At 39.3% G+C, this 26991-nt stretch overlaps 1 protein-coding gene across 9 annotated transcripts in view; it reads left to right on the top strand.

Annotated features, from left to right (window-relative positions):
• Window positions 1-26991, top strand: part of MAPK10 (mitogen-activated protein kinase 10) — a 199931-nt gene that overhangs the window by 126170 nt on the left and 46770 nt on the right. For 8 of the 9 annotated variants that reach the window (XM_080367454.1, XM_080367456.1, XM_080367458.1 and 5 more), the window contains 5 exons: window positions 14730-14859; window positions 17181-17239; window positions 19623-19761; window positions 21030-21195; window positions 24427-24498. In XM_080367454.1, the coding sequence (XP_080223580.1) occupies window positions 14730-14859; window positions 17181-17239; window positions 19623-19761; window positions 21030-21195; window positions 24427-24498 (566 nt within the window). The remainder of the gene's footprint in view (window positions 1-14729; window positions 14860-17180; window positions 17240-19622; window positions 19762-21029; window positions 21196-24426; window positions 24499-26991) is intronic. The other variant, XM_080367457.1, reaches the window with a different exon arrangement.

The following is a 26991-nucleotide window of genomic DNA, read 5'->3' as shown; positions in this document are numbered from 1 at the left end:
TGTAGGTTTTCCTTTGCTGATTTAATCATAATTTGGTGGTTGGATCTTAAGCAGTGCAGAGTTCTTTCAAATTGACATGTTGTGATGTTGGTGCTTGTTGTGGAGAAAGAATAATGCTGATTCTTTCCCTAAAGTAATCGTAGAATCATAGAATCATTTAGGTTTGAAAAGATCCTTAAGATCATTGAGTCCAACCATTAACCTAGCACTGCCAAGTCCACCACTAAACCATGTCCCCAAGTGCCAAGTCTACATGTGTTTTAAATACCTGCAGGGATGGTGACTCAACCACTTCCTGTAGTGTTCAAAGGCTGGAAGAGGAATACAACAGGTATTGTCCACTACAAGATTTCCAGTATGAAGGGGTTTTTTGTTGCTGTTCTCCTTGGAACTGTCATAGGGAGGTGTCCTGTTGTGCCCTGATACTGGTAATGGAAGATTTGTTAAGATGGAATTGGCTAAAACTTCCTCTAATTCTCTGTATATTTGTGTATTATATATACTATGAGAATTATTATAGGGAAACCTCTTCCATCCCTTAGATCTCTGCTGGTGGTCTGTCAAGACATGAGCATGGTCAATCAATAGAACAACTTAAAAATAGATTTTAATTTAGTATGACTACCTTCTGTGTGGAATGTGCCTGTAAATGATGAAAAAGATCAGATTGTTGAGTTTGCAAAAACACTTGAGCTCTTTTGTATGCTGGTTAACCTTCAGTTCTGGTTTTGTGTAGCACAATTGACTCCTAGTCTGAGTATAAGGTTCTAAAGCAATATTGCAATGGGAATAATGGTAAAAGCAATAGAAAAGAGGTGCTGACTTCTGAACATAACCAATTCTGAGCCCACAGTGATCAAGGAAGAATAGTCTATGCTTTTGCTATGGTGCAGTGGAAAAGACACAAAGAATAGCGTACATCTCAGCGTCTTACAGTTAATGTACGATCTTATTTGTATTATTTAGCTGAACTCTGGTGTATTGAAGTTATTGAGAGATCAACGTTATTATTACTTCATTGTTATTATTTCCAGTGTTATTATTTCTCTATATTGTTATGGTTTCTTTGTGCCACTGAATTAAAATATTGTATTCCTTGACAGAGGTCAACATTTCCACTTGTATAAACTGGCATCGTTCTGTTGAAGATCAGAGATATTCTCACCACAGGATAGATCACTAATTTTCCTCAGAAGAGCAGAACAAAGAATACATGTTGTTCAGAGGAAAAATGAAGTGAACCATGTACTGAGATATGCCTAGAATTTCAGTGGCCCTGAAGGGAGTGGCAGTATTAATTTTGTCAGTCCCAGTCTCTCCTGTGAATTGGTATTGAGTATATGTTGTGAGTTCAGGGACTTGTATTTCAGGTACACAGTCGGATCTTGCAGACATTTCATGCTTAACATTCTGTCAGCTGGCACTACAGATTTATCCTGTTCTGTTAAAGATTCTCCAAATTGTATCCATTAGTTCAGCTTGTGTTCTCTTTCTCGTGCTGTTTTGTGCTTTGCTGATGTGCTTAGACACTGCTTTTGAGGAGGGTTTTGAAGACAACCTTTAGAGTTTTACAAGTGTTTCATGCGAGAGTAATGTAGAAAATAGCTGTCAGTTTGTACTGTGGACTATTACTGTACTGTTAGTGAAATAAGCATGTCAATTGAAAACAAATTCTCTGATATTTCCAAGTGCTAGTATCTCATACAATGGCAACGCCTGGTGAGATATTTTTACTTTTTTTTTTCTGCTGAGAGAAATTGGTTTAAACTATTGCCAGATATTTTTTTTTCACTTTGGGAAGTTCTTAGATGTTGAAATACCCTAAGTAAACTCACAGCAAGCTTCAAGCCTGATTCATTCATTTGTACATTGCAAGATTTTTCTCCAACTACCAATTTACATTCACATTGTAGTATCTTTGGATTTTCTAGCGTGTCGTTGCTCTGAAATGCCAAAGATTTAATTGCATGTATTCAGTTAGGCATTGATCGCCACCTGATGTACATCTGGAACACCACATTCTGGTTGGTTGTTCTAATATATCTATGCCTTAATTCTTCAGAAAGATAGGAAATTTCTCAATTGTATTTGGCATCTGGATCACCAGCACATGAATTTAAAGGTGCTGAGACACTCCCAGTGGGAACTGCAAAGATTAAGTATTTCTGTGGATTTCAGCTCCAGAATATTGAGTGAAAGTGCTTATCTTAATTGGTCAGATTTGTGTTTCTTAAAGTGATGTTATTAGAATTTGCGTAGTAACACATATTCAGAGACATTTTTCTTGGATACAGGGTGAGGGGAGGAGGCAGTGTCTTGCGATGCTCTTGCTAATGACGCAACAAAGAACTTAGCTTGGGTGTGCAGGAAACTGTCATTAGGATCATAGACAATAGCTGCCATATGCCAAACTATACATAACATGTCTCAAAAATGAGATGAGTTAATTGTCTTTAAGAATAAGAAGCTTCTATTCCATGTTTTCTTTGATTCTTACAACTTCTTCTGTCTACTAATTGTAAGTGGGAAAGAAGCAAAGAAAAGGTGTATATCCAGTAGCAGTGCATGAAAGCGCCTCAGGCAGGATGAAGACCCATTTTTATATGATGGGGTACCTGAGCTAAAATTTTTGAGCAAGAATTATTGTTGTAGCTTTTGACATGTAATTACTTTAAAAAAAATATTTCTCAGTTATTTTTTTAATTGTAATTTCCTTTTTCTACGTAACTGCAGAGATTCCTGGTAGGCAGGAAGTCACCACGCATTTCATGTTTGTCTTCTCACATTTCATTTCATGTGATTTTGGTTCCAGTAATCACAAACAATATGTAATAAAACATACCAGAGTATGCTCTCCTAGCAAAGAGATCGTGGTCCCTGTCTCTAAAATACTCAGACTGCCTATATTTCTGACTCTCCTTTTTTCTTAACGAAACTGTATAGATTTTCATTACTAAAATAGTTAAGCGGGCAAAATCTATTCCAAATTTTCTCTCTGGAAGTTTGGGGGGGGTGGGGGGGAGCGGAATTATTAATGTGGTGTAGAAACTATTTCTGCACAATCTGTTTTTGTGAACCCCGATGACAGTACTCACATTACTTGGTCATAACTACAGTACTGTAAAGATAAGACAGTGTGTCAGGCCCATTTAAGAGCATTGAGACCCAGGATTTTGAGCTGGATCAGTGCAGCTCCGAGATACAGAGCAGGTTTGTTCATAGCCATGACTGGATAAGCATCTATGATCCTGTTAGAGCCATTAAAAAAAATGTATCAGATGTTTGTAAATTTTGTGGCTGCAGAGAAGTAGCTAATGTTTGTGTAACTTAAGCTCTTTCTGTGTTGGCTAATTAAAAATTTGATTTCATTTACACTTTTTTCTATCAGGCAGTAAGATTTTATAACTCCTTTTACAGATACGAGGCACCTATCTGCTCCTCCCCCATCAAAACTTCCTTCTGGTCACTGCCAGATCTCCCTTTTCTCACATTTATTCTCTCTTACACCTATACTACGACATATCAGACAGATTTTTTTCAAGACTCTCCTTGCTTCTCCTGCTGTGTCAGGTTGTCTGCCTGGAATTCAGTTGCAGACAAATTTCAGCTCAAAGAGGAAATCGGGTTTGGAATTAACTACTCTCAGTGCATTTCAGCCATTCCTTAACTGAGTTCAGACTTATCCTTTAATTTCATTCACTTGAAATCCTGTCACCACTGAAATGAAGACTCTAGCAGCAGCATCGCTGACTACCATGTGTTTAATGTGAGAGCAATTGCACTAGACATTTCTGTTCCCTCCTAGAGATAATGGGATTCTTCTGTGATAGGAGAATAGCTGTGACCGTATGGAATCAGAGGGGTAGCACTATAGGACAGAGCATCCAAATAAAAGGGCAGGTATCAAAACAAAGAAGCAATGGAACCAGAATTAGAAAAACTAGAGCCAGTCTGGAAGGAAATGCACCTCAGATAATTCAATTTTATTTGCCAGCATGTATTGTTAATATTTATTCTCTGATAATAACAGATTTTCACAGTGTTTTATAGAAAGCAAAAAGTTGTCCCTTGTCCCAAGACCTGCTGTCCTCAGACAATCATAAAAAACAGTGATGACCAAAAAATCTAAATGAAGTTGTGCAAAATAGAAAGACGGTATGAAACAGGAGATTGTGTATGAAGCCTAGGTGAAGCTTGTGAACAATGTGAGATATCTGGCATGGCATGGGTTGGAAAACTCACCAGAATTGCAAGAGTTGGCAGCAGAGAGGCAGTTAAGAAGGGAAGCAGAAAGGAGCAAGACTCAAAGGCAGTACTGAAAGCAAGTGGCAAACAGGACATCGAGGGGGTTTTTTATTTTTATTTTTTGCTTGTTTTTGCTATTATTCTTTTCTGGGTTCAGGGTGTTACACTGTTGGTTGGTGCCCATTTACAAACTGGAAATAAATTTTGTAGCTCTGGGGTCACAAATTCACCATGAGCCACAGAAGAGGGTTGAGTTTCTAATTCAAAGAAAAATCTTGTTTTAAAATTTTGTCAGAGCATCTACATCTAGAAATTTCTGATGTGACCGGCCAACTTGAAAACTTAAGTAACTTTAAATTTTGTTCCTGTTGAACAAAGGCATTTTGCCTTGTTATACAGCAGGTAAAACATTTCGTATCTTTACGAACTATCAGTTTTACCTGCTAGCATCTTACCTGTGTCAGAGATGTGCCTCAGTATGAGAGACTGTAGATAAAGAATTACCCCAGCTGGATGAGAGAGCGCTGATGAATGAGTTAGAGCAGCCTGGGTTGGCTGAGCTAGTGTCAGCGTAAGGGCAGGTGTGTACTAGCCCTTTGGCTGGGAGGGTAAAGGTGACATATGTGGCAGCATTGGCTTTCTTGCCTCCTGGAAGAGCAGCAAGTGACATTTCAGCATCACCAATCTTCTGTTTTGGTCTGCTTAGAGCACCCTTGTAGAGATTGCAGGGTTAGCTTTTGGGAAGCTAGAATCTGAGTAGCCTTTTAGGGTTAACCTATTTACGGGTTTTTTTTCCCCATTTATGATTATCACATTGCTGATGATGACTTGCTGACAGTACATTTTTAGTGCTTCGTTGAATTTTGATTTTTAATCAGTTGAGAAATGCAGCGAGAAAGGTTGTGAAATAATGTTTCTTTTTCTCCAAACTGACAGCTTTTGTTACATTTGTCAGGCAAGCCAGCAAGTCTCTTAAATTATGACTGTGAGGTGGTTATGGAAGATAGTAGCTGTTTTCTATTTCAGTTTGTAGATCCAGAAATAACAGATTTATCATGGGACTGACAATTTGATTCTGCTAGGTACTCAACTTCTACAGGTGCACAGACTGCCTCAGTGTCCGTATTTCCCTAGTCTTGTAAATTGCTGTTAAAATGAGGAAACTGGGCTTTTTCTGGCTTTGATGCTTTGATACTTAGCACAACTTGAAAACTGTCCAGTGTTTATATGCCCAACTGACAGTTCAGAGCACTGAATGTGAGATCTTTTTGCTAGGTTCAGAGTCTTGTACATATTCTCCAAATGTTGGGCAAACATTTACCCAATATGGTTTAACTACAAATCACTCTGATGTCCTTAGCCCCTGTATTTTCTGCCACTGAGTATTGATAGGCATCTGCAGCTCTGATCCATTTTTCAGATTTTTACCTTTCTCTGGCTTTGGTAAATCCTTAAGCATACAGAGAGTGAGCAGTGTAGCATACTTTGGAAACCACGAGGTTGTCATCTCTTACATGTCACACATATAAGGGAAAGCATTTTGGCCTAGAGCCCTTTTAAAGCAGAATGAAAAAAAACCACTTGGCTTCTTTCACTGACCAAGTTGAATTTCGTAGGCTGGCAGTTAACAAGTTATTGTCAGCTAGCAGATATATAGTGAATTGGTGACGAGAAATGCAGAACCATAAAGTAGGGGTTTACAGTTCTGTTCAGAAAAGGCTTCTACAACCGAGTTGCTTGCAGAGCCAAGTAGAAAGAATTAGCAGAGTATATGCAATGAGACATACTTTACATTCAGCATCCTCATGAATATTTTAGTCTCCAGGCAAACTACAATGGCACCCATTATGAGAGGCATGCCAGGCAGTGTGCGAACAGTATAGCTGTTTCCACACTGCCTTTCCTACCATGTCCCTTCACCATTTTTGTGAGTGAGAATGACTATGGGAAAAGAGTTTATCTTGCATCAGTATACAGAACTGATCAGTAGATTCCTAAATGGTTCTTGTTAGGGTATGACCAGTTCACATAATTAGAAACGTAACTGAATCAAGATTCAAGCTGCGAATAGGGGAGTCACAGAGGTATTTGTGTACAAGCTGAGCCAAAAGGGCATAACCTTGAGCATCTGAATTGTCAGCTCAGTCAAGAGTTCTTGGTCTGTGCAAGGTGTGAACCTTCTGTATGGACAGGCTTGTGGTTTGTGGTGATGGTAGAGCTGGAGAAGATAGTCACCTTTAAGAACTACTGGAGATTTTGATGGAAGAGCACTTTGTTAAGATGAAAAAACTTGATACTTTCACCTGTGTAATTTTTTTAAAAGAAGGTATCAGCAGAGCAGATTCAGTCTAGTAAGAGAAGAATTTGTCAGCAAGTAATAAAGGGCAAATTTTACTGCAGAGCCTCCTTTTTCTTAGTAGATTCAAGCCTGTGATTCCTCTTTTTCCCAGCAGTTTTTGAAGAGTGTACCTTGTATTGCCACATAGTGAATTATTTTGTTATTTTACAGTTTTACCCCGTTGTATAGTTGACAAAATTGTAATGCAGCATATTTGGAGCCACCACTGACAGATGTTGAGTGAACTTCTATTGTAAATATGTTTACTAAAAAGAAGTGATCCAGCTTTTTTTCCTGTGCAACTTTTACAGTCTTATATATGATGGCTCAGTCCTCTTCCTTTACACCACCCATCTGAAAGTTTGGTGGATAAGAGCTGCCTCAGCATTACTGAATTCTAAAAGAGATTTCACAGCAAAGTTTTCAAATCTAGTTGCCCATAGAAATAAAAATTCATTGTGCTCCCAAGTTCATCTTTTTTCGAAAGGCCTGCTTGGCTTTGACGTTTCAGGCAGTGACTGTCATACTTTAAACAGAATGAGTAATGTGGAGTCAAAAATGGACTGCAGATGTCATGGATATGAAAATGATACTATTCTAATCCTTTATGGGTGACAGCAAAGGGACTGGGTGAGATGTTGGCTTGAACTTTGTGTTTATTTTTTTTTTAAATAAGCATGAGTGTATTTGGGTCTCTGAACAAGTTCTTTAAGATCATAAATAACTAGGCATACACTGTCACAGATCTAACTGGGGAAAGATTCCTGTTCAAGCAGTTTCTTCTAGCTGTGGTAAAGATTTGCCTGTTTGCTTCCCCAATAAGTACAGTTCATGTGACCAGTTCTTAATTCTTTTTTTGGTCATTTCCATACATTTTCAGACTGAAAAATGTGTAGAGCTCTTTAAATCACCTTTTCTTGTTTAATGTATGAATGGATAACCAGGGAGCTTTGGTCTGATTTCTGAAAAAATTTAGCTCAACTAAAACATTTCCATTCAACGAGGGCCCTTAGAGAGCTGTATTTGCAAGGTAGGAGATAGATAGGTATTTTGTAGTGAAGTGAAGAAACATGTATTGAAATGCTACAGTAGTAATTTCAGTGACTCTATAATGAAATGATACAGAAGACGTGGACATTTTTTAGTCAAAATGTGTCACGTATGCTCTTCTCTGTTCTAAAATATGTAACATCTAAATGTAAAATCCATAATATGAATTGGACAATAAACTCCATTTTCAGAGGACTTTATTTCAGTATCAGAACCATAAGTCTTACTAACAAAGTTTGAGAGCAAGCATTTTCTAGTGCAATACACTAAATGAAGAGTATTGTGCAAGCAGAGACCAGACATCTTTTCTGTTTTTAACTGGATTTTGCCTTAAATTTATTAAATATATGAAAACATGTACACACTGAATGGTAGGCTCGATTCTCTAAAAGTTTTCTGTGAAAAGAAACCTGTCTTTCCTGATTAAACACTGAAATGTAAAATGGAGCCACACATTTTGACCTTTTGCCTTAAAATCATCCAGTTTTAATGGTACACCTTTGAAGTTTAAGTACTACAGAATTCACTGTGTTATCTTGATAGCAATGTTGAACTTCCATTCAAGGACTAGGATGATAATCCCAAATGAATCAAGCATTTCTGTCCTCTTTCATGTTACTTCATTCCAACACAGGATAACAGATCATAAGTTGAGGTCAAATGTTGAATATTTGGCAGTGAGTTACCTTACTTTGGCTGCAAGATTCCCAAAGGCCCCAAGAGGGGTCCTGCTTGCATTTAAAAGGCACTGAGGGCACAATTTAGTTAACCTCTCTTTTTGTCTTTTGCTGCTTAAGTTTCATGTTGTCTTGGCATGTGAAGGGGCTCCAAAGGGCACCAGCTGGCTGGCAAGGGTGCCTGTCCTTGACGCCTCTGCTGCACTTCAGCGTGCACAGTCTTTGCTTTCCCATGCAGTGCAGGAAGGAGTGTTTTGAGCTCAATCAGTAACCTCTGCTGTGATGAGTAAGCTCACAGAAGGTCTTGGAGGTTGATTTATTTATTCTGTGAAACATGCATGGTGACAGTAAAAAACCTAAATGATGAATTGTGTTGCAGCTGGGGAGGCAGCTTGATTGTATTTCCTAATCCAACTGTTACCAGCTGATTGCAAGAAGCTGTGAGCTGATGGAAACTCAAAACAAATAGCTGGAACCATATACTGTAACAGGAAATGTGCAGCAGTCATCCATTATGAAACTGTATTGGTCTCCCTGAGCATCAGCTCTGAATATTTTCTCAGAGGCAACTCAATTTCTCTGCATTTTGCGGAGAAATCCAGAGTGTAGAGCAGCCATTCCTGACAACAGGTCTGTAAATCTTCATTAGGGTCATATTAATTATTTTCTAGGTTTTCAGTACACAGGCTTGGTTCCAAACATAGTAGGGATGTTGAAAGGCTTTTGTTTGTTACAGTGGCTTTTGACTTGTGCTGTTTTGGGGAAACTGTTTCTACATGTTGATTCATGTATGGAATTCTCTCTTTTTTTTTTTTTTTTTTTTACACCATTTTCATGGAAAAAACCCACTATTTTTAAAGATACTTTCTGAAGAGAAGTTTTCATTCTAAAAATAATGGGATGATTTTTCTGTTTAAAAGTAATTATTGAAGAGAGGAATACGCAGTGTTGTAAATGGAAATGTGTCAGTGTCTGCCTTTAGAAACTCAGAAGTTACATGTCAAAAGGAAGAAAAATAAAAAAGAATGAGAAGGTCTAATTTCATTCTAAAATTTGGACTTACAAGTGAGGTCAGCATAAAAAGCAAACAAACAAAACCCACAAAAAACCTCTACCAGAATATATTTTAAAATTTGCTTAAAACAAAATATCTTTTTCTCTCTTTTTTGTTAAAGTGCTTGCCTGAAATGGGACCTTAAGTAGAGAGAAGAAAAAGCACTGAAAATATTTTATGGATAGTTTCATAAACCATTTTTACAGAAATTTTGCTTGATACAGGAAAAAGAGATTTGGCTCTTGTTCCTAAAAATGACTTCTTTAGAAAGTGCAGTAGTGCTAGTTATCTGAAACTGAGGCCACAGCGATTGAAGTCAGAGAAATAACTGTGAAAACAATTAATCTATACATCCATGTATGCTTTTCTTTTTATGCATGTATGTATGTATGTGCATTTAGATGTGTATCTGTGTGTCTATGTAGAATGTGTTCTGCTCCAAGTATCAGTGGTGATTGTTGAAGAAGAGCTATTGAACATGATTTTCAAGGTTACCAATTCTCTCCGCTGATGGAGATCTCGGCACTGAATAACCAGGCTATTTCAAACACACAGATCAGTGCTTTGTTTGACACGATCAGTTTCAGCTTTCTTCCCTCTTGCTGTGCTGGGATGGAGGAAATAAGGCAAAATGCTAATGTCAGTGGCAAAACTACCTTACTTAGAAGGATCAAGTAATGCAGATATATATAGCAGTGATTGATAATAAACAGTTGCAGCTAGAGTCTTTCTGGAGGAAGGCAAAGATGACCAAATTCTGCCACTTCAGAAAGTAGGTGTAATACTAAGTAGCTTTTCAGAAATACTTTAATACTGTATTTGTTGCAATATATATATATGTAGTGATAGGTAAGAGGAACATTTAGTATATCTTGGATTTCTATAACATAAAGACACTTTCTTTATATAGAAAGCTCTTTGCTGAGATTGCTGAGAGCATCCGTTTCACAGCCTTCCCAGGGAGGCTGGAGGCTGGGAGCTTCCCTTCATGTTTCAGGCTTCCATTCCATCACGTGAGAGCTAATAATAGCACTTTAATGAAGTAGTGGCTTGAGGAAGGGTAAGCATCCTGGAAAGCATGTGTGTGCCCCGTCTGAAGAATCTCAAAACTAAAGACTATCAAAAATTGCCATTCGTTATCCTAGGAACATGTCTCTAAGAGTCACTTAAAAATTTTTTTCTGTGGTTTTGGCAGGGTAGAATATAATGGAATTGATAAATGTGAAGTTTCATTGATGATTAAAAAAGTTATTCCTGTGTGGGAAGAATAATTTTAAGTATTTACTTGGTGAATGTCTATTGAAATAAAAACTTGGAAATGAAATAGAATCCTTTTCTTTGCTTTTTTAAATAGGTATAAAATGAATTCCTGGTCCTTCAATTGTATGATAACAGAGCATTGCTCATTGATCATTACAGTCTGAACTCACACACAATGTCAGCGGTAAATGGTGATCTGCGTTTGTGTAAATATGACTAGAACGAGTTTAATTTAGTTCTTTTTTTTTTTTTTTTTCCCCCCGCTGAAGTCAGCAAAGAGTCTTGTTAAATAGCTGTAATTACATATATCTCTTGGTAGTCATGAATTTATATTCACATCTGGCTAAAATTTTTTTATCTCTGCTAAATAGGTTTGTTTCAAATTATTTACTGTTTGAAAAGGCTTTTTTAGCACTAACATTTACCTTGCTAAACTAACCATAAACAGAATTTATAGGGAATGAGATTATTTACTGCATTTTCTGTCTGTATAGCTGCCAGAGATGGTAGTAAACTTGGAGGATTTTTCTGAGCTCGTGTTGCAGTAAAACAGTAATTTTATTACAAGACTGGGGTGAATTATATTCTTTGTTATAAAAATAGGGCAACTGTATAAATTAAAACCTAAATTATTAGTTGAGAAAGAGGTGTTATGATAGAGTTTCCAGATAAAGAAGCACAGGCTTTTAGATGCAAGTCCAGTCTCTTATTGGAGATCTTGAAATTGACTTTCACGCTCAGCCTTTTCATAGAAGTTCGCAGACACTCATTACTCTCTCTCTCTTATTCCTGCTCCCTTGAGTCACCTGTTTATACAGCCACTCTTCTGCCAGTGATTGAAGTTTGTCTTAAGAAGGCTTATCATCAATACTAACCTTGGTGTTCCAAGGTAAGGATTTTGTGTAGCAAGCACCAGAGAGAGGACCTACATGTGGTATCTGTAATTTCATTGTAGTAAAATGCATAGATGGCTGTCTGTAAACAAAAGCTTCTCTCTGGTGAATAGAAAAAAAAAAAAAACAAACCATCGGTGCTATTAATTTACTCAGTGCAATGAATTTACGTATTGACTTCTTGAAGTAGTTGGACACCTTCCATTTGATAGAAGACAATGATAGAACTGCAGTCAAGACCCTTGTATCTCAAAGTAAATATCCCTGTACAAAGGATTACTTTACTTGTTTTATTTTCCTCCGTGGTATGTAAAGGACTGGGAACGGATCATAAAAGCCAAAGACTTAAGGAAGCCTTTGGTTTTCTGATTTGAGATTGATGCTTTTTTATCTCTTGCTTTGATGGAGAGAGAAAATTCCGAAAGGCAAAGGAGGTCAGAAACCAAAGAAAATGGTTGCCCAGCCAAACTTCTTTTGTTACTGTTTTCCAACTCCTAGTTAGCAATTTTATGATGTAACTAATGAGAGTAAAATATGAGAAGAGAAAAGATTATTAAAATGATTCAAAGTACTCTCGCATAGCTCAGATGAGTCTCATGTAGGCTTTTCTTCTTAAAAGAAGTGGGGTGATCAAGTAATATGGATTAGCTAAGATTTGTCTGCTAAAGTACATTTGTAATATATGTCCACGAATATTAGAGACGAAACATTTAATTGTTGAAAGACCATGTTTTTTAAATTCTTTGGCTTTGCATTTTATTTGTTCAATACTTTTTTAAATGGAATTAAGGCGTATTTTAGTTGTGACCTTTATGATGCCCTGTTGTGGCTGAGCTAAATGAGAATGAGACACAATTCTGGCAGTTGCTACAGGAGGTTTGCGTTCTGCTACATAAGATTAAGCTATACATCACGCATCTTGTTCCTCCTAATGTAAGGTTTGAGAGATGTTCTCTGGCCAGAATGAAGTCAAATCAGACTGGATCTTTGATAGCCTTATCACCGAAGCAGCTTCATATATGCTTTTGACTAGTGAGTACAGTATCTTTGCTTACACATGTGCCTAGCATATTAGCTGAGTCATGGAAGTTAGATGCCTTATTGATGAAAAAGAGAAGAAAGAATTGTTACCGAATGACAGAATGGATGACGTTGAAGAGTGGCCTGGTCCAACCCACCTGTTCAAAGCAGAGTCAACTAGAGCAGGTTGCTCAGCACCACTGGAAGAGTCTGGCTCCATCTTCTTTACCCCTCCCAGCAGATACTTAAGAACAGTGGTAAGATTCCCTCTGAGCCTTCTCTTCAGGCTAAACAAGCCCATCTCTCTGAGCCTCTCCTTGTATGACGGGTGTTGCAGTCCCTAATAATCTTCATGGGTCATCAGTGGAATTACTTCAGTGTGTCCCTATCTTTCTTGTACTGGGGAGCCCAGAGCTGGACCCGGCACTCCAGATGTGGCCTTAGTAGCACTGAGCAGAGCGGAAAGATCTCTTCCCGTGACCTGCTAGCAGCAGTCTTCCTAAATGCAGCCCAGGATGCTGTTGTCCTCTTTGCCTTGAGTGTGCATCGGTGGCTCATGTTCAGCTTGTTGTCCACCAGGACCCTTGGGCCCTTCTCTGCAAAGCTGTTTTCCAGACTGTCGGCCCCCAAGCATGCAGTGGTGCCTGGGGTTGTTCCTCCCCAGGTGTAGTACCTGCCGTTTCACAGTGTTGATAATTTGGGGAAATTTAGTATTTAATTTTAATTTATTCTATAAATTAACATTTTTATCTGAAATAGTTTCACTGTGAAAATGTTAAAATAGAACTTCCTGACAATTTCAGAATACCTGCAAGGGCAGTCATGAGAAATTTTTCCCTCTGAACATATTTTCGGGTGAAATCCCAATATCCTGCCCCAGATGTTGACAGTGGACTAAAGCATTCTTCACAAAATTCATCACCTTTAGCAAACGGTTATTCTTATGTGTGGGATGTATTTGTTTATGCAGGAGTAGTATAATTTAAATATTTCTTATCCTTCTCCACCTGTGTGGTTTCCAAGACATACGTTGCCAACACATTCTTACTTATTTATAACACTTGTACGTTTTTGTTGGCTTTGTGACTAAGCTTCTGATGCTTGCATGCTTTCTGCTCTGTACTTGGTCAGTAAGAATGTGTAAGTGAATGTCAGTGAATGTCTACAATAAGCAGAAATTAATAAGAAAAAAAAATGCCAGGATTTTGAATGTTTGGTGCTTTAAAAAGTCATTATTTTTAGAACTAGTGGTTTGGAGGATTTATGTTGGGAAATACACTGTTGCTTTTTATGAAGTAGAAGAAAACTTGTGTCATGCATTTCCTCATGCTTGGTAAAAGGGAGGATCAGGAAGAGGGTTTGAGGACTGTGCATTTGGGAATGTTTCTAAAAATCACTGTGCTTTCGAAAATGGAGAAGTCAAGATTTGTGTAGTCAGATTTGAACAACCAAAATAAGTGTTTCAAATTCGTAGGAGGCGAAGATTGTCAAAATAACTGAATGTTGTATAAAACCTTTAGAAGTTTAAGGAGAATTTTGGGAGCTCAGTTTTAAATCCCACTATGTAAACCAGAGCCTGTATTTCTTCCTGTTTTCAAAATGTTTAACTTAATGAAAAAATTTGTTATATACACTTATCAGAAGGAAATGGTAAAGAAATTTTGTGAAATGGTTCTGTTTCTAGGTATGTTATTGGAATTGGATGATATGGTCTCAAAGAATGATTAAATAACTTGATTCTATTAGGAATATCATAAGGAAAACACAGACTTCATTCTAGATAAATGTGGGCAATTTTTTATTGAGCCACTTGGTGAAGGTGTCCTTGATCATGACAGAAAAAGCAAAAGCCTCTCCGCTGTACCAAATGCACAGAGAGTTGCTTTGTGAAACAACTTTTTGTCTCATCCAGTTTTTATTGTATTTTTATTTGAAGTTATTTTTTTTCCCCCACCCCTTGAAAGTGTTAATTTCCTATGAACTGGAGTTCAGAAGTAGTGGTGCATGCTGTCTTCTGCCAATGTGGTGGTACGTGCTTCCTTTTGATGTCTTATTTTTTTATCACTAGAAACTCTCCTTTTGTCCTGGTGGGGGAAAAAATGGCAATAATAGACTGAGGCTTAGGAATTTGCCATGAGAAATGCAGGATATCCTCGTAAGATGCATAACCCCTGTGTTTGTAATTACTGCAGTGCTGCATATGATGCCATCCTTGACAGAAACGTGGCCATTAAGAAGCTCAGCAGACCATTTCAGAACCAAACTCATGCCAAGCGAGCTTACAGGGAGCTGGTCCTCATGAAGTGTGTGAATCATAAAAATGTAAGTTTTCAGTAGGAAACCGGAGAAGTGGTATGTATATTTGTTTGTTAGAAAGGAAATTGTTTTGTTGGGTGCCTTTTTAAAACAGAAGAAATGAAAAATAAATTATGCTCAAGGGCTACAGTCTCTCTGGTACTATATGGCCACATGAGAGTGTGAGGATCTTCCATGTGCTTATTTAAAGGCTATGTCAAATGGAGATGCTGCTAGTAGGTTTAGGGTGATAGGAGGGGAGAGAGCAGAGTACATTCTTGTCAACTCCTTATCCAGAAATGTGTAAGTGGTTGTTGGAATGCTGGCTCCATCCTCTTCTCACTGGGATTTGTGACAAAAGCTCTGTCTCTTGAGTTGGAGGTACCCATGCACAAGCATTGCTCCTTGTTTTGGACTTCATCTGAAACCCAGTCATATCGATGCATTGTACAAGATGAGGGGTTCTCATGGTGAAGGTTGCAGCAAAACTGCCTTAAGAGCCAGAAGCACTTTTCTGTTTTCATGTATTTGTGTGTAAGCTCACATTGTGGAGCCAGGGACTCTGAGGCCTCAACACATTGGGCCATTCCTTCAAATCGCAGAGTTCTTGTTGAAAGAAACAGCACTAGCAGATTCTAGACTTTCCTGCTTCTTACAGCCACTACCTATTGTATAACATTCAGTATCCATAACGAATGAAAACATTCTACACCGCAGCAAAAGAGTAATGCCAGGGCTGTATGTTAATTGTAACCATCTATCTGTTAGAATTATCTGCCTGACACTGTTATCAGCTTGCTTTTTTGTATGTAGGATTGCTCCGTTGCATTGTCAAGGGACGTCCCAAGGATTTAGTTTTCCTACAGTTTCTCAAATTCTGCTGTGGCTTGGTGTCATACCTGTGCGCCCCTTCCTTTTCATTAGGAGTGAATTTTTCAGTTTGCTGCATGTTTACTCTTGCCTCACATCCTGCAATGATTCTTTCTGCTTACGTAAAGCATAACTGAGTTCGAAAAGCATGATGTAAGGTGAGATTTGACACTTATTCTCAATCGCAAATTCACATGGAAAGAAAAAAGACTGACCCTAAAACGGGAAACAGCAGAACTTGTCATCTATAGCGCTCTCTGCCCTGCTCCTGGGCATCAGCTTACCCACTGTGTTGATCAGGACTGTACCTGTCTCTTCCCTGTTGATGGAAGTAGGATGGAAACTACTTTCAGTCAGATCAATGCACAGGGCTTTGAAAGTGCAGGGAGAAGTGAGTAGTTCTCCCTGTAGGCAGGAGAATTATGCATTCTCACTTCATGTTTTTAATGGACTGGAGAGAGCAGAGGCCAGCAAGAGCATTATTAATTTTGAATATATAATTTTAAAACTGCTGCATAAGAGCTGATAACAGCACCACGTTGGCTGGGTCAGAGTTTTAATCTGTCTGTACAGTGAGGTGCAAAGGAAGGAGAGGATTGTAAAGGCCCCTGTGTGGAGGCAAGAATCACTCAGAAGATGTGGAGTAGACAGAAAGAATATTGAACCATTCCTGTTAGAAAGCCTAGACAGGTGATGGAGGCAGGGAGGGAGACATTCAGATACTGTCTTCATAGCAGTTGTGCTAATATGTGTGTTGCCCACACAGAAAGCAAGCACAGGAAATTCCAATCCCTGAGGTCACATTTTTCCTCTCTGCTGTTTCACACATTCTTAGCAGTGTCTTTCAACAGCCCAGCCCATTAAAAAAACCAACAACACAACAAAAAAGTAAAAAAGACATCTGGGAAAGATGTCTTTGCCCAGAATGTTCCTAGTGTTTTCAAGTGCTTCTGCTAAAAAGGAGTACCTCTCATGATGGAATTTGTGCCAGCGTGTGTGCATATGTGCCCTCAAAGGAATTGAGGCCATGTCAGACAGAAGGAAGGGGAAGGTCTTCTGTTTATTTTTAATAAGGTGGTCCTTGATTATTTATCCCCGTTAGATAAGTGTTCTTCATATACAGGAAATTTCTGGCTGTAGCACAAGGACTGCTATACTAAATGGAGCTGAAGTTGATCTTTGAACCTGTAACTTCAAAATTCAGAGGACGGTTTGATCCTTAGCATTTTGGTTTGTCACTGATCGTCACTAATCCTTCTCTCAGAAACCATTTCAAGTGCACTTAGAAGAGATCTTAGAGATCTGCAGTATTTTATTTTGAATGTTGTTGACTTTTTGCAGATCCATGAAGTGAGAAGTGTTAGTGTAAATCGAGCAGTTAAAAATCAGAGTTTATCCTTTAACACGCACTTCAAAATGGGTTCAACTGCTTACATTTATCACTTCTCTTCATCCTTTTGTCTTACTTTGCTTTTCAGATTATCAGTTTATTAAATGTCTTCACGCCACAGAAATCTCTGGAGGAGTTCCAGGATGTGTAAGTAACACAGGCAGTAATTAAACTAAAGCTTTAGAGATGTGTGAGGCATTATAGCATATCTTGAGTGCAATAACTCGGCAAAATACAAAGGTTATAAGCCCCTCTAAAAGAGATCATGTGTAGTCTATGCTGTGGGTAGACAGATATTCTGCATTCCCATTTTGAGAGCACTTTTGACACTTACGAAGTGCCAAATACTGGGTTTCCTAAGCACTGTAACAGCACGCAAAGCCTGCTGGTGGCTCTTTGTGAGAGGGCTAGTGGGTTTGCCTTTGGCTTCACATGCAGAGGAAGCGATAGTTACAAGGGCCTGCTTTTGTGCTATTAGTTTGCTTGGGAAATGATAGTTGCTCTTTGAGTCCCGGACATGTGTGAGATTTTGATATGTGGCACTTCATTCTGATTTAATTTCCTGTAAAAAGAGACTGATGTGAAACATTTCCTCATTTCATATTTGTTTTGATATAAATTTTAGCTGTGTAAAGTTACTTGCCTGGGGAACTAGTGCTAGGTGTAGAGAAGTAGCATCACCACTGAGCATTGCCCTATTGCACAAGCACTAGTATGCATAGTATGAACCTGCCCTGAATAAAATATTAAATATTCAGTGTTTTATGTGGCTGTACTCATTTTTCCTTTCAGTCTTCCCTATATTCTGTATATATCATATGGAAATGTATTCCCATTCTGTACTCATCAGTAGTGATAGCAGACAGATAGCAATGGCTGAAGTCAGGCGACTGTTGTTCTGGGTTTAGTATATGGAATTTCTGTATAATATTGTCACTGCAGACTTATGCAGGGCAGAGGAGGTAACTAGTGCTGGAGAGAAGACAAGGTGTGCAGCTGACATTGAAATGGAGAGCTAGTGTTTTCCCCAAAGTTTGAGTGCTTTAATGTAACATTACAGTTATGAATCAGCTGTGCTTGTGAGATCACAGAATCACAGAATGGTCAGAGCTGGAAGGGACCTCTGAAAATCACCTAGTCTGACCCACTGCTAAAGCAGCCTCACCTACAGCAGGTTGTAGAGTCATGTCCAAGTGGGTTTTGAGTATGTCCAAAGAAGGAGACCCCACCGCCTCTCTGGGCAGCCTGCGCCAGTGCTTTGCCACCCTCAGAGTAAAGAAGTTTTTCCTCATATTCAGCTGGAACCTCCCGTGTTGCAGTTTGTGCCCGCTGCCCCTTGTCCTGTCACAGGGCGCCACTGAAAAGGGCCCGGCCCCATCCTCTTGGCACTCGCCCTTAAGATATCTGTAGACACCGGTAAGATCCCCTCTCAGTCTCCAGCAGGCTAAACAGGCGCAGCTCCCTCAGCCTTTCCTCATAAAGGAGCTGCTCCAGCCCCTCACCCCCTCTGTAGCCCTCCGCTGGCCCCTCTCCAGCAGTTCCCTGTCTGTCTCGAACTGGGAGCCCAGCACTGGGCACAGCGCTCCACCTGCGGCGTCCCCAGGGCACAGCAGAGGGGGAGGGTCACCTCCCTCCACCTGCCGGCCACTCTTCTCCTCACGCCCCCCAGCATCCCATTGGCCGCCTTGGCCACCAGGGCTCACAGCTGGCCCGTGGGCAACTTGCTGTCTCCCAGCTCCTTCTCCACAGAGCTGCCTCCCAGCAGGCCAGCCCCAGCCTGCACTGGTGCCTGGGGCTGTTCCTCCCCGGGTGCAGGACCTTACACCTGCCTTTGTTGAACTTTATCAGGTCCCTCTCTGCCCAGCTCTCCAGCCTGTCCAGGTCTTGCTGAATGGCAGCCATATGAGATGTCTCACAAGAAATGAGCTGTGTTTAACATGGTAACTTACTGCTAGAGGGATTGTGTTAACATCCTGCTGAGGTTGCCAGTGAAGGTTATTTATCAGAAGTGCAAGACCAATTAGTTGTAATGATAACTGTGCAAAACCATGCAATCTTAGGGGGATTTTTTGAGACGTTCCACATGGGGAAGCGTATTTTTGTCCTCTCAGACATCTCTACTACTCTTCAATTCCTGCGTGTACTGTGGTAGCTGTTCTTCATATGGTCGAAGGCCAAGCAGTCATATCATTTGCTGCTTGTGGATCTTCTGTTTCCTGCGTGTTTCGGTGTCATGCTGTCAGTTTGCCCACGTAGGGTAGAGTCCTTGTTGTGGGGAATGCACCAGTGCAGTTGTCCTTTTTTGCTGGGATGCTAAAAGAATGGTGTCTCTGCAGCGAGCTACTGCAGTAAAAAACAAACACCACAATAGTACTGCTGTGTGTGGGCCCAGGCTCTAGCTGTGTTACTCCCAGACATCAGAAGTAAAGTGAATTTTGAAGCCAGAAAACGCATTGTTACTTATTTGAGATGATGCTGTTGTTCCTCTTCAACACAGGCAATAACCGTATGACTTTGCCTTTTCATTCAGTTACCTGGTAATGGAGTTAATGGATGCCAATCTGTGCCAGGTGATTCAGATGGAGCTAGACCATGAGCGAATGTCTTATCTGCTGTACCAAATGCTCTGTGGTATCAAGCATCTTCATTCTGCAGGAATTATTCACAGGGTAAGGGGTCTTTGGCTTAAAATTTAAGGCAGCATATAACATCGTATGAAGACTTTAGAAACCAACCTGAGTTTCTTGTCTACTGTGGATCAAAGCCCTGTTTCACAGTAAAAGAACCGTAAATTTTTGAGCCCATCCCCTTGGCAGAGTAGATTCATGCTTGTGTTAGGAATGAGATTATCAGTGCACCTAGGCAGACCAAAAGGTAATGTGATTATTAAAAATAAATAATAACCAAATAATAAGCACTGGAAATCGTGAAAGTGATTATGTTCTCTGAAATGTGGAGATAAATGTTATTTCTCCCGAAAAGGCAGGTGGCTACATCTACCTTGCATGACATTCAGACACTTCCAATTGATGTTTTAGTGTGATCTAAGTATTGCTTGGATAGAATCCACAGAGGTCAGGGCATATGGAGCTGGCATTTGCCATCATTTACGTGTGGTAAAACAAAGACTTCTAAGTCTATATTAAATGCATCCTCTCATTTTGCTTTTCCGTGTCAGAGTGCTGTGTCTGGTAAAGATGCAGTACCTGGCTGCAAATGCCAGAGGCAGCTCTATGTGTGATTTTTGACAAGGGAACAGTTCATGTGACTGTGAGCAGGAGGGAATTCTGACTGGATTGAAAATATCCTGAGTTAACTTCTTTAATTAAATGTGCTTTTACTAATTTGGGACTTCCAGCTGAAAAAAAAAAATAATCCCAAAATGCTTCACTTCTGTTGCGAGGAAGAAAAGAAGAGCTGATAAAGTGGGTTACAAAGCGGATGTTGCTTTACCATACACAAAGGTCTCCTTTCTTGGCATGTTGTGTGTTTAGCAAAGGATGATAGATTTGGCTTCCAGATAGTCATCCAGCAAAGGATGAGTGGAATTATTATAAATGAAGTATTAAGTTATCTCCATATCTACAGTTGAAATGTCTAGTAGGTATACAGCATTAAAAAAATTACATAGCCAGAACAGTACTCTAATAGTAATCCTAGTTTCTTGAACTGCTAAATGTGATTGATGTGACATCAGTAGGCTCCTGCTATCTAGGTAAAGGCCCACAGTATGCCAAATCAGAACATCTTCCAGGAGAGCTTGCTGGAGAAAGAGTAGCAAGGTTTTGCTGTGTCTTTACAAGTATTTCTGATAGTAACTGTTAAGTGTCAGAAGAGTAAAAATATATTTAAAGTGTGATCTAAATTATCGGTCCATATCACAGCTGTGCCTGGCTTTATGAAGAACAGTCATATGTCTTTTCACTATCTTTTGCAGGATTTAAAACCGAGTAATATTGTGGTAAAATCTGACTGCACATTGAAGATTTTGGATTTTGGACTGGCCAGGACTGCAGGCACTAGCTTCATGATGACTCCATATGTGGTGACACGTTACTACAGAGCACCAGAGGTCATCTTGGGAATGGGCTACAAGGAGAACGGTAGGGCTGCAATTTCATAGCAGGCACAGTGTGAGCTGAAGTGTAAGGTCTGCCTCTACAGTTGTAAGGGGCACCAGAAGGAGAAAAAGAATACGTAATGGGGAATGACATCTTGAATTTAAAAGGCAGGTCATTTAGAGCAGTTTCTCACTGTTGTGCACTGCAGCTACAGAATGTATTTGGGATGCGATGCTGGTGAGTTTATCAGTGTGGGATTACAGAGTAAAGAAAAACTTGTTCTTAATCATGTTTAAATTTAACAAATACAATTAGTTCTTTCTGACCAGAATGTCTTTGGCTTCTGTGGCTGTGAAACTGTGTGGGAACCACTGGTACTGCTGAATGAGTGATGTGTTCTAAATTTGAGTCTGGGTCTCTGAATTGTTCGAGGGAAGAAGATGATGTACAAACTCAAATAGGAATCCTAGCCCTCCAGAATTTTTCCAAGGCCAGAGCTAGATCTGAATTTCAGGAATGGCTTCTGTCTTTATGATAGCTTTAACTAAAGTCCCAGGTTTTGCTGACAGATTTTGTGTGGTCAAGATCTAGGCATAAATTTTGCAGTTTTAGTCTTTTTAATGGAAAGTAGAGTTGGTGAGAAGAGGAAAAAGCTGAAGCTAAAAAACCCCATACATCTTATTTGCACATAATCTCCCTAGATGTAAAGAGGATTTTTCTCTGAACAGTCTGTGAGGGGTCTGGATACCTCTTGGTCCCTGGAAAGGTAGTGAAAAGCAGGTAGGGGGTCCTTACTATAGAGAAGTAGGTAAGGAATAACTCACATTTTGCAGGGGATGAAGAGAAAACTTTGTAAGTAACTCATTTTGTAACAAAACAGAGAATTGCATCTGAATGCCAGACAGACCAGGCAAGAAAGGATGGGATGCAATGTATAGCGGAGAAAAGTCCACTATGACTCAGATTCAGCTGTCAAAAGCTACCACTTGTCTGTTTGACAAGGAGACTTTTCTATGACAAATACAGCAAACGTCAAACCCCGGAATTTATTAAGAAGCCTCCTACTTAATTTACTTTGAAGTGGTTAGCTAACCTGCAGGAGAAATTTTACTATCAGCCAGCCACATCCTGTAAAGGGCAGTGAAACTGATTTTGGGAGCCGATTCCATGACTTAAGCAATGATAAAGGCATGCTCAAACAACCTCTTCCAAAATTAGCAAGTCTCTGCATTAATTATTTGTAATGTTTATGAATTTACAGTACGCATTTTAACATGAAAGTCTAAAAAGCAGAGAATTATTAGCCAGAGTCTAAGCATACAGAATAATACCTGATAAAGGAATAATCTTCCTTAAAGTATTTTGTAACTGGTATTTTTGGTAAGTGCCATTAGAGATCTGATCTAGGCTCAGCATGATTTAGATAGTTCCTTAGTCAATGTCCAGAGTTCTTTCTATTGTGAAATGAATACCCTTGCATGTTGTTGTTTTTTTTCTCTGCAGACATTTAGTAGATGATTACCAATGTGTTGTTATTGTGTCCCTGAAAGGACAGAGAAAGCACTTGCTTTTCACGGTTAAAATCTCACCAAGAAAAAGTTAGACACGCTTTTGCAATGAAGTACACAGCTGGGAAGGTACTGAGAACGTTTGCCACATCCAAAGGTCCTGTTCAGCTGCCCACTGAAGTTAACAGAGAGACTTCCTTTGACTTCCCTGGGCAGTGGATCGGGCTCAAGATGAATGATCTCATCTTAACTTGTACAAAGTGAAAACAAAGTAAACAGAGAAAGAAAACTGAATATTTGAAAATGAAGGTCAGCTGTCCGAGGAGCTAGTCTGCTTGGAGGCTCTGATCCAGCTCCCAAGGAAGTCAACAGGGTGGTGGTTTGCTTCCCTGCTCTGGCCTATGTTGCCACATTACTGAAGCTCCCCTACTGGTTGTGGGTTTTTTCCCTTTTACTATGTACACTGCCTGTATAAGGACTGTTCACTGCTTTCATTTTCTTTCTGCACTTGGTTGGCTAAAGATGCATAATTATCACCAGTTGCTGCACTTCTGTGGAAGGTCCCAAAACTCACTACGAAGAAAACTCTGCCACTGCCTCAGGCATGCTCTTGCTGTCCCATGCCCCCGATACCTGTACCCTCCTTTTCCCAAGTGGAACATTTCACCTTTATTTTGTTTTACCAAGAAATTAGTTGTTTGTTTGTTTCTTTAGTTTGTTTTGGATTGCTTTTGAAGGATAAGAAGGGGGAAGAAAAAGAGGAGAAACTGGTTGTGTAGGTCAAACCTAACCACAAAATGAGGATTCAAAGCTGAGGGAAAAAGTAGTCTTTCAAAGCATTTGAAAGCAGGTTTTTTTTCCCCATCACATGGAATACAGGTCTTTTCTTTCTGTGTCACTATCTATCTAGCCTTTTTTCTTGTAAGACTTAAAGGGCAAACCCACCTCCCCACCCCCCTCCCAAGTCAGGCAGATCACGTAACTATGCATACTGCATCTAAAAGCTGGAGGCAGGAAGATAAGAAATGCTCTTAGTCTTGCTGATACTTGTCCTGTGAAGCATTTGTTTTACCATTTATTTTGAGTACCCATGCAGTAAAAAGCAGAGTCCACATGGGTCATACTTATCAGTTCTTTCCAGATGGTATGTAGGTACAGACAGATACGTATAGATAGGTGCCTATAGGTAGGACATAGGTACAGATCCTGAAGCAGGAGTTTTAAGTAACCCTTAAAAGTGGTATTTATCTCTGCAGCCTTTACTCGTGTGAGCAGTTCCATCTGGAACCTCTTGTGTACTGCTGCAGAGAGACTCAGTCCTGCAGGACAAAGCCTAGAAACTGCCTGGCTGCAAGTAGGATTTATTCCAGATGGTCGTTGTCTGGGTTTGGGGTTTTTTGCTTTTGTTTTTTCTATAAAGAAAAAGAAAGGAAAAAAGTTGGTTTTTTTCACCATAAACTCAGGGCATACCAAGGGTCTGTGCAGTTGTTACTTTATCTTTGCTTGCTAGCTGTGGGCCTTTTCCCCAAAATGTTGATTTTCCACCATTGCTACTAACTACCATTGAGCTGACTGACGCAGCCTTTACTTATTGACTTATTTTAGCTTTTGATGAGACTTGGGAAAAAAAAAAAAACAAGACCATGAAACAAACTGTACTGTTCTGATCAACCTGCTCTTTTTCCCCTCCTTTAGGAGTGAAATGTTGTAGTTAACTTTGCTTTTTTTTTCGTCCTTCTTCACTTCCCTGTCTCTGCTGTTCTAGTGGATATATGGTCTGTGGGATGCATTATGGGAGAAATGGTTCGCCACAAAATCCTCTTTCCAGGAAGGGACTGTATCCTTGTGCCATTTGCTACAGCTTCACCTATTATTTGTTCCTCTCCTCCACCCCGTCCCTTTTACCATATAATGACTATACCAGGACTGTAAAGATAGAAGCAAAAAGTTGAATCCCAGAGGTATGAGTAAATGAAAATAGCACACTACTGATACGAACAAAATTGAAAATGAAAAACAGAACACATAATTATTTCAGTCAAATAAGTTACTTTATATTTAAACCTGTTATCATTCCATTTTATGTAGTCTTATGTCATACTAATAAGCAATATACAAAACAAGCATTATGATTGCAAATTGGATAGCTTTACTTATTATTCTTCAAAGGAAAAAGAAGAAAAAAAAAATCCTAATGTGGCCCATCTGGTTCCTGTAAATCTGTTTTTCTGCTTTTATGTTTTGGAAATAGTGACTTCATAACATTTGTGGTGGCATCATAATCTTTTGCTTGCTAATGCATCATGGATTTGTATTCATCTCAATGCTGTATAGGCTCAGAGTTGAGTCAATACAACATTTTTTTCTTTAAAACAAAACGAAGAATTTTACTCTCCCAGTTTAAGGCAAACGTTTATCTGCTGTGGTTTCCAAATTGGCCTGAAATCAGATTCTCTGGATTTAAAAATGGGCTCTCCTTTACTTGCATGAGGTCTGTGTCCTTAATTAAACTGTATTTCCCTCCCATCTTGTTCTTCTCATCTTGGGTGATATTATTTTTACCACTTCCAAGGTGGTGAAAGCAATATTAGAAAATGAAAACAAAAGAGGAGGTATCTACTTAGCCTTTGGTTTATCACAGGCCAAGCCAGGCAACCTGCCCATGATGGCTGGGAAGTGTAAGTAGTGTGTATTTTGCCCATCAGAATAAAATGCGGCAACATAACATGTTTTCCACTTTCAGAAACAAAAAAGATGTGTTATTTTCAGCACATTGGCAGAAAGACACCATCAAAACATGGCATCAGCAGACACTTGCAGTTGGTGTGGAGAAAATCCAGCTTTTACAGACATGTAGTCATGGAAGTAATTATTTTTTTGCTGGCTCTTGAGTGATTCCTGTAGTGTTTGTCAGAGTTATGTCCTGCCTGTCCTATTCTCACAGCTCTGTTGACTTTCTTGGAAAACAGAGCTCTGCCTGGTAGCCGGTGGAGATGCAGTTGTACTTTACTAACGGGTAGATGGGGAAACTGCAGATACCTCCTGTTTGTACTGGCTTCCAGTCTTATAGGGACATGGACAGGAAAGTTATCAGATGCAAAACATGTCAGTGAAGAGTGGTGGTTTTTATTGTAGTGAATGCTTTATGATGTTGCTCCATGGACGTTGAGCTCTTCCTGCAACGTGTGGAGCAGGCTGCTCGCCCACCTTCTGCTGTAATCTGAATGTGCAGAGCAGCTCCCAGCATTGCTAAGACCTGTAATTCAGTGCGATAGTTACGCTGTGTTTCAGTGGTAACAACACCTCAGAAACACTGTCATAACTCCTCCTCCAAATATTATGGTCTTTTCCTCTTTTTTTATTTTATTTTATTTTTTTAATGTACAAAATAAAACTAAATGACCAAACTATACTTGAGGTTCAGCTGTAAATACTGGGAGTATTTCCATTTAATCTATTTGGAGAGAAGTCTGATCGAGTTTTTAGTTGATAGGCAACTAGAATACAGAAAAAAGCTATTTCAGTGTAAAAATATTGCACCATGGCTAGTGGGTTGCTCTTCTTTTTCAATAACAAGTGATATTTGAGTCATATTCTTCCGCCTGTTTCCAGAAAAAAAGAAATGCTATATAATTTAAACAACATAGCTTTTAAAATAATCATTCAAACATGAGAATCACTTTGTTTCTGACTGTCTTATTCAGGGATAGCAACAAAATATTTTTAAAATACCTTTTAGCATTTCAGCATCACTTAAAAATAACAACTGAATTTTTGAACAAATGCAGAAAACATTGTGTGAATTCTAGGATGGTGCTACTTTTTAAATCACTGGAAATCCCATAGCCTGAAATGCAGCATATGTGGGCCAGGTCACAACTGCTACCACACTTTAGTGGTGGGTTTATTCAGGTGAGTTGGAAGTTTAAAAAAAAAAAAAAAAAAAAGAGGGAGAAGAAAAAAAAAAAGAGAAAAAAATTGGAATCTGTATGTTCATTTGCAACTTAATGCTCATTTGTTAACCAGTTTGACCCCACGAATAAGAGTTTTCGCTGTTAGAAAAACTGGTTTGTGTCTGGGTCTGTAATACTGTATTATCTCCCCTCCCTCCGTGGCTGTTGATGAGCAGATCTAGTTTGCCTCCTAGGTATGAGAAGAGCTGAAGACGCATTTATGCAGCTGCAGGTAAACTTCACAGAGGCAAGTCTGTATAGAAACTAAAAATTACAGTTCTCTTTAAGTATTCAGAAGAACGTCTACTGTGTCCACTGGCTACCAATATAAGGAGCTTGCTCATTTCTAGCCTGGAGTAAGAACATTCCTGAATGGC

The sequence above is a fragment of the Falco punctatus genome (assembly GCF_963210335.1).
Source record: "Falco punctatus genome assembly, chromosome: 1".
In the NCBI taxonomy this organism is placed as follows: Eukaryota; Metazoa; Chordata; class Aves; order Falconiformes; family Falconidae; genus Falco; species Falco punctatus.
This window is presented reverse-complemented; position numbering and strand designations above follow the sequence as displayed.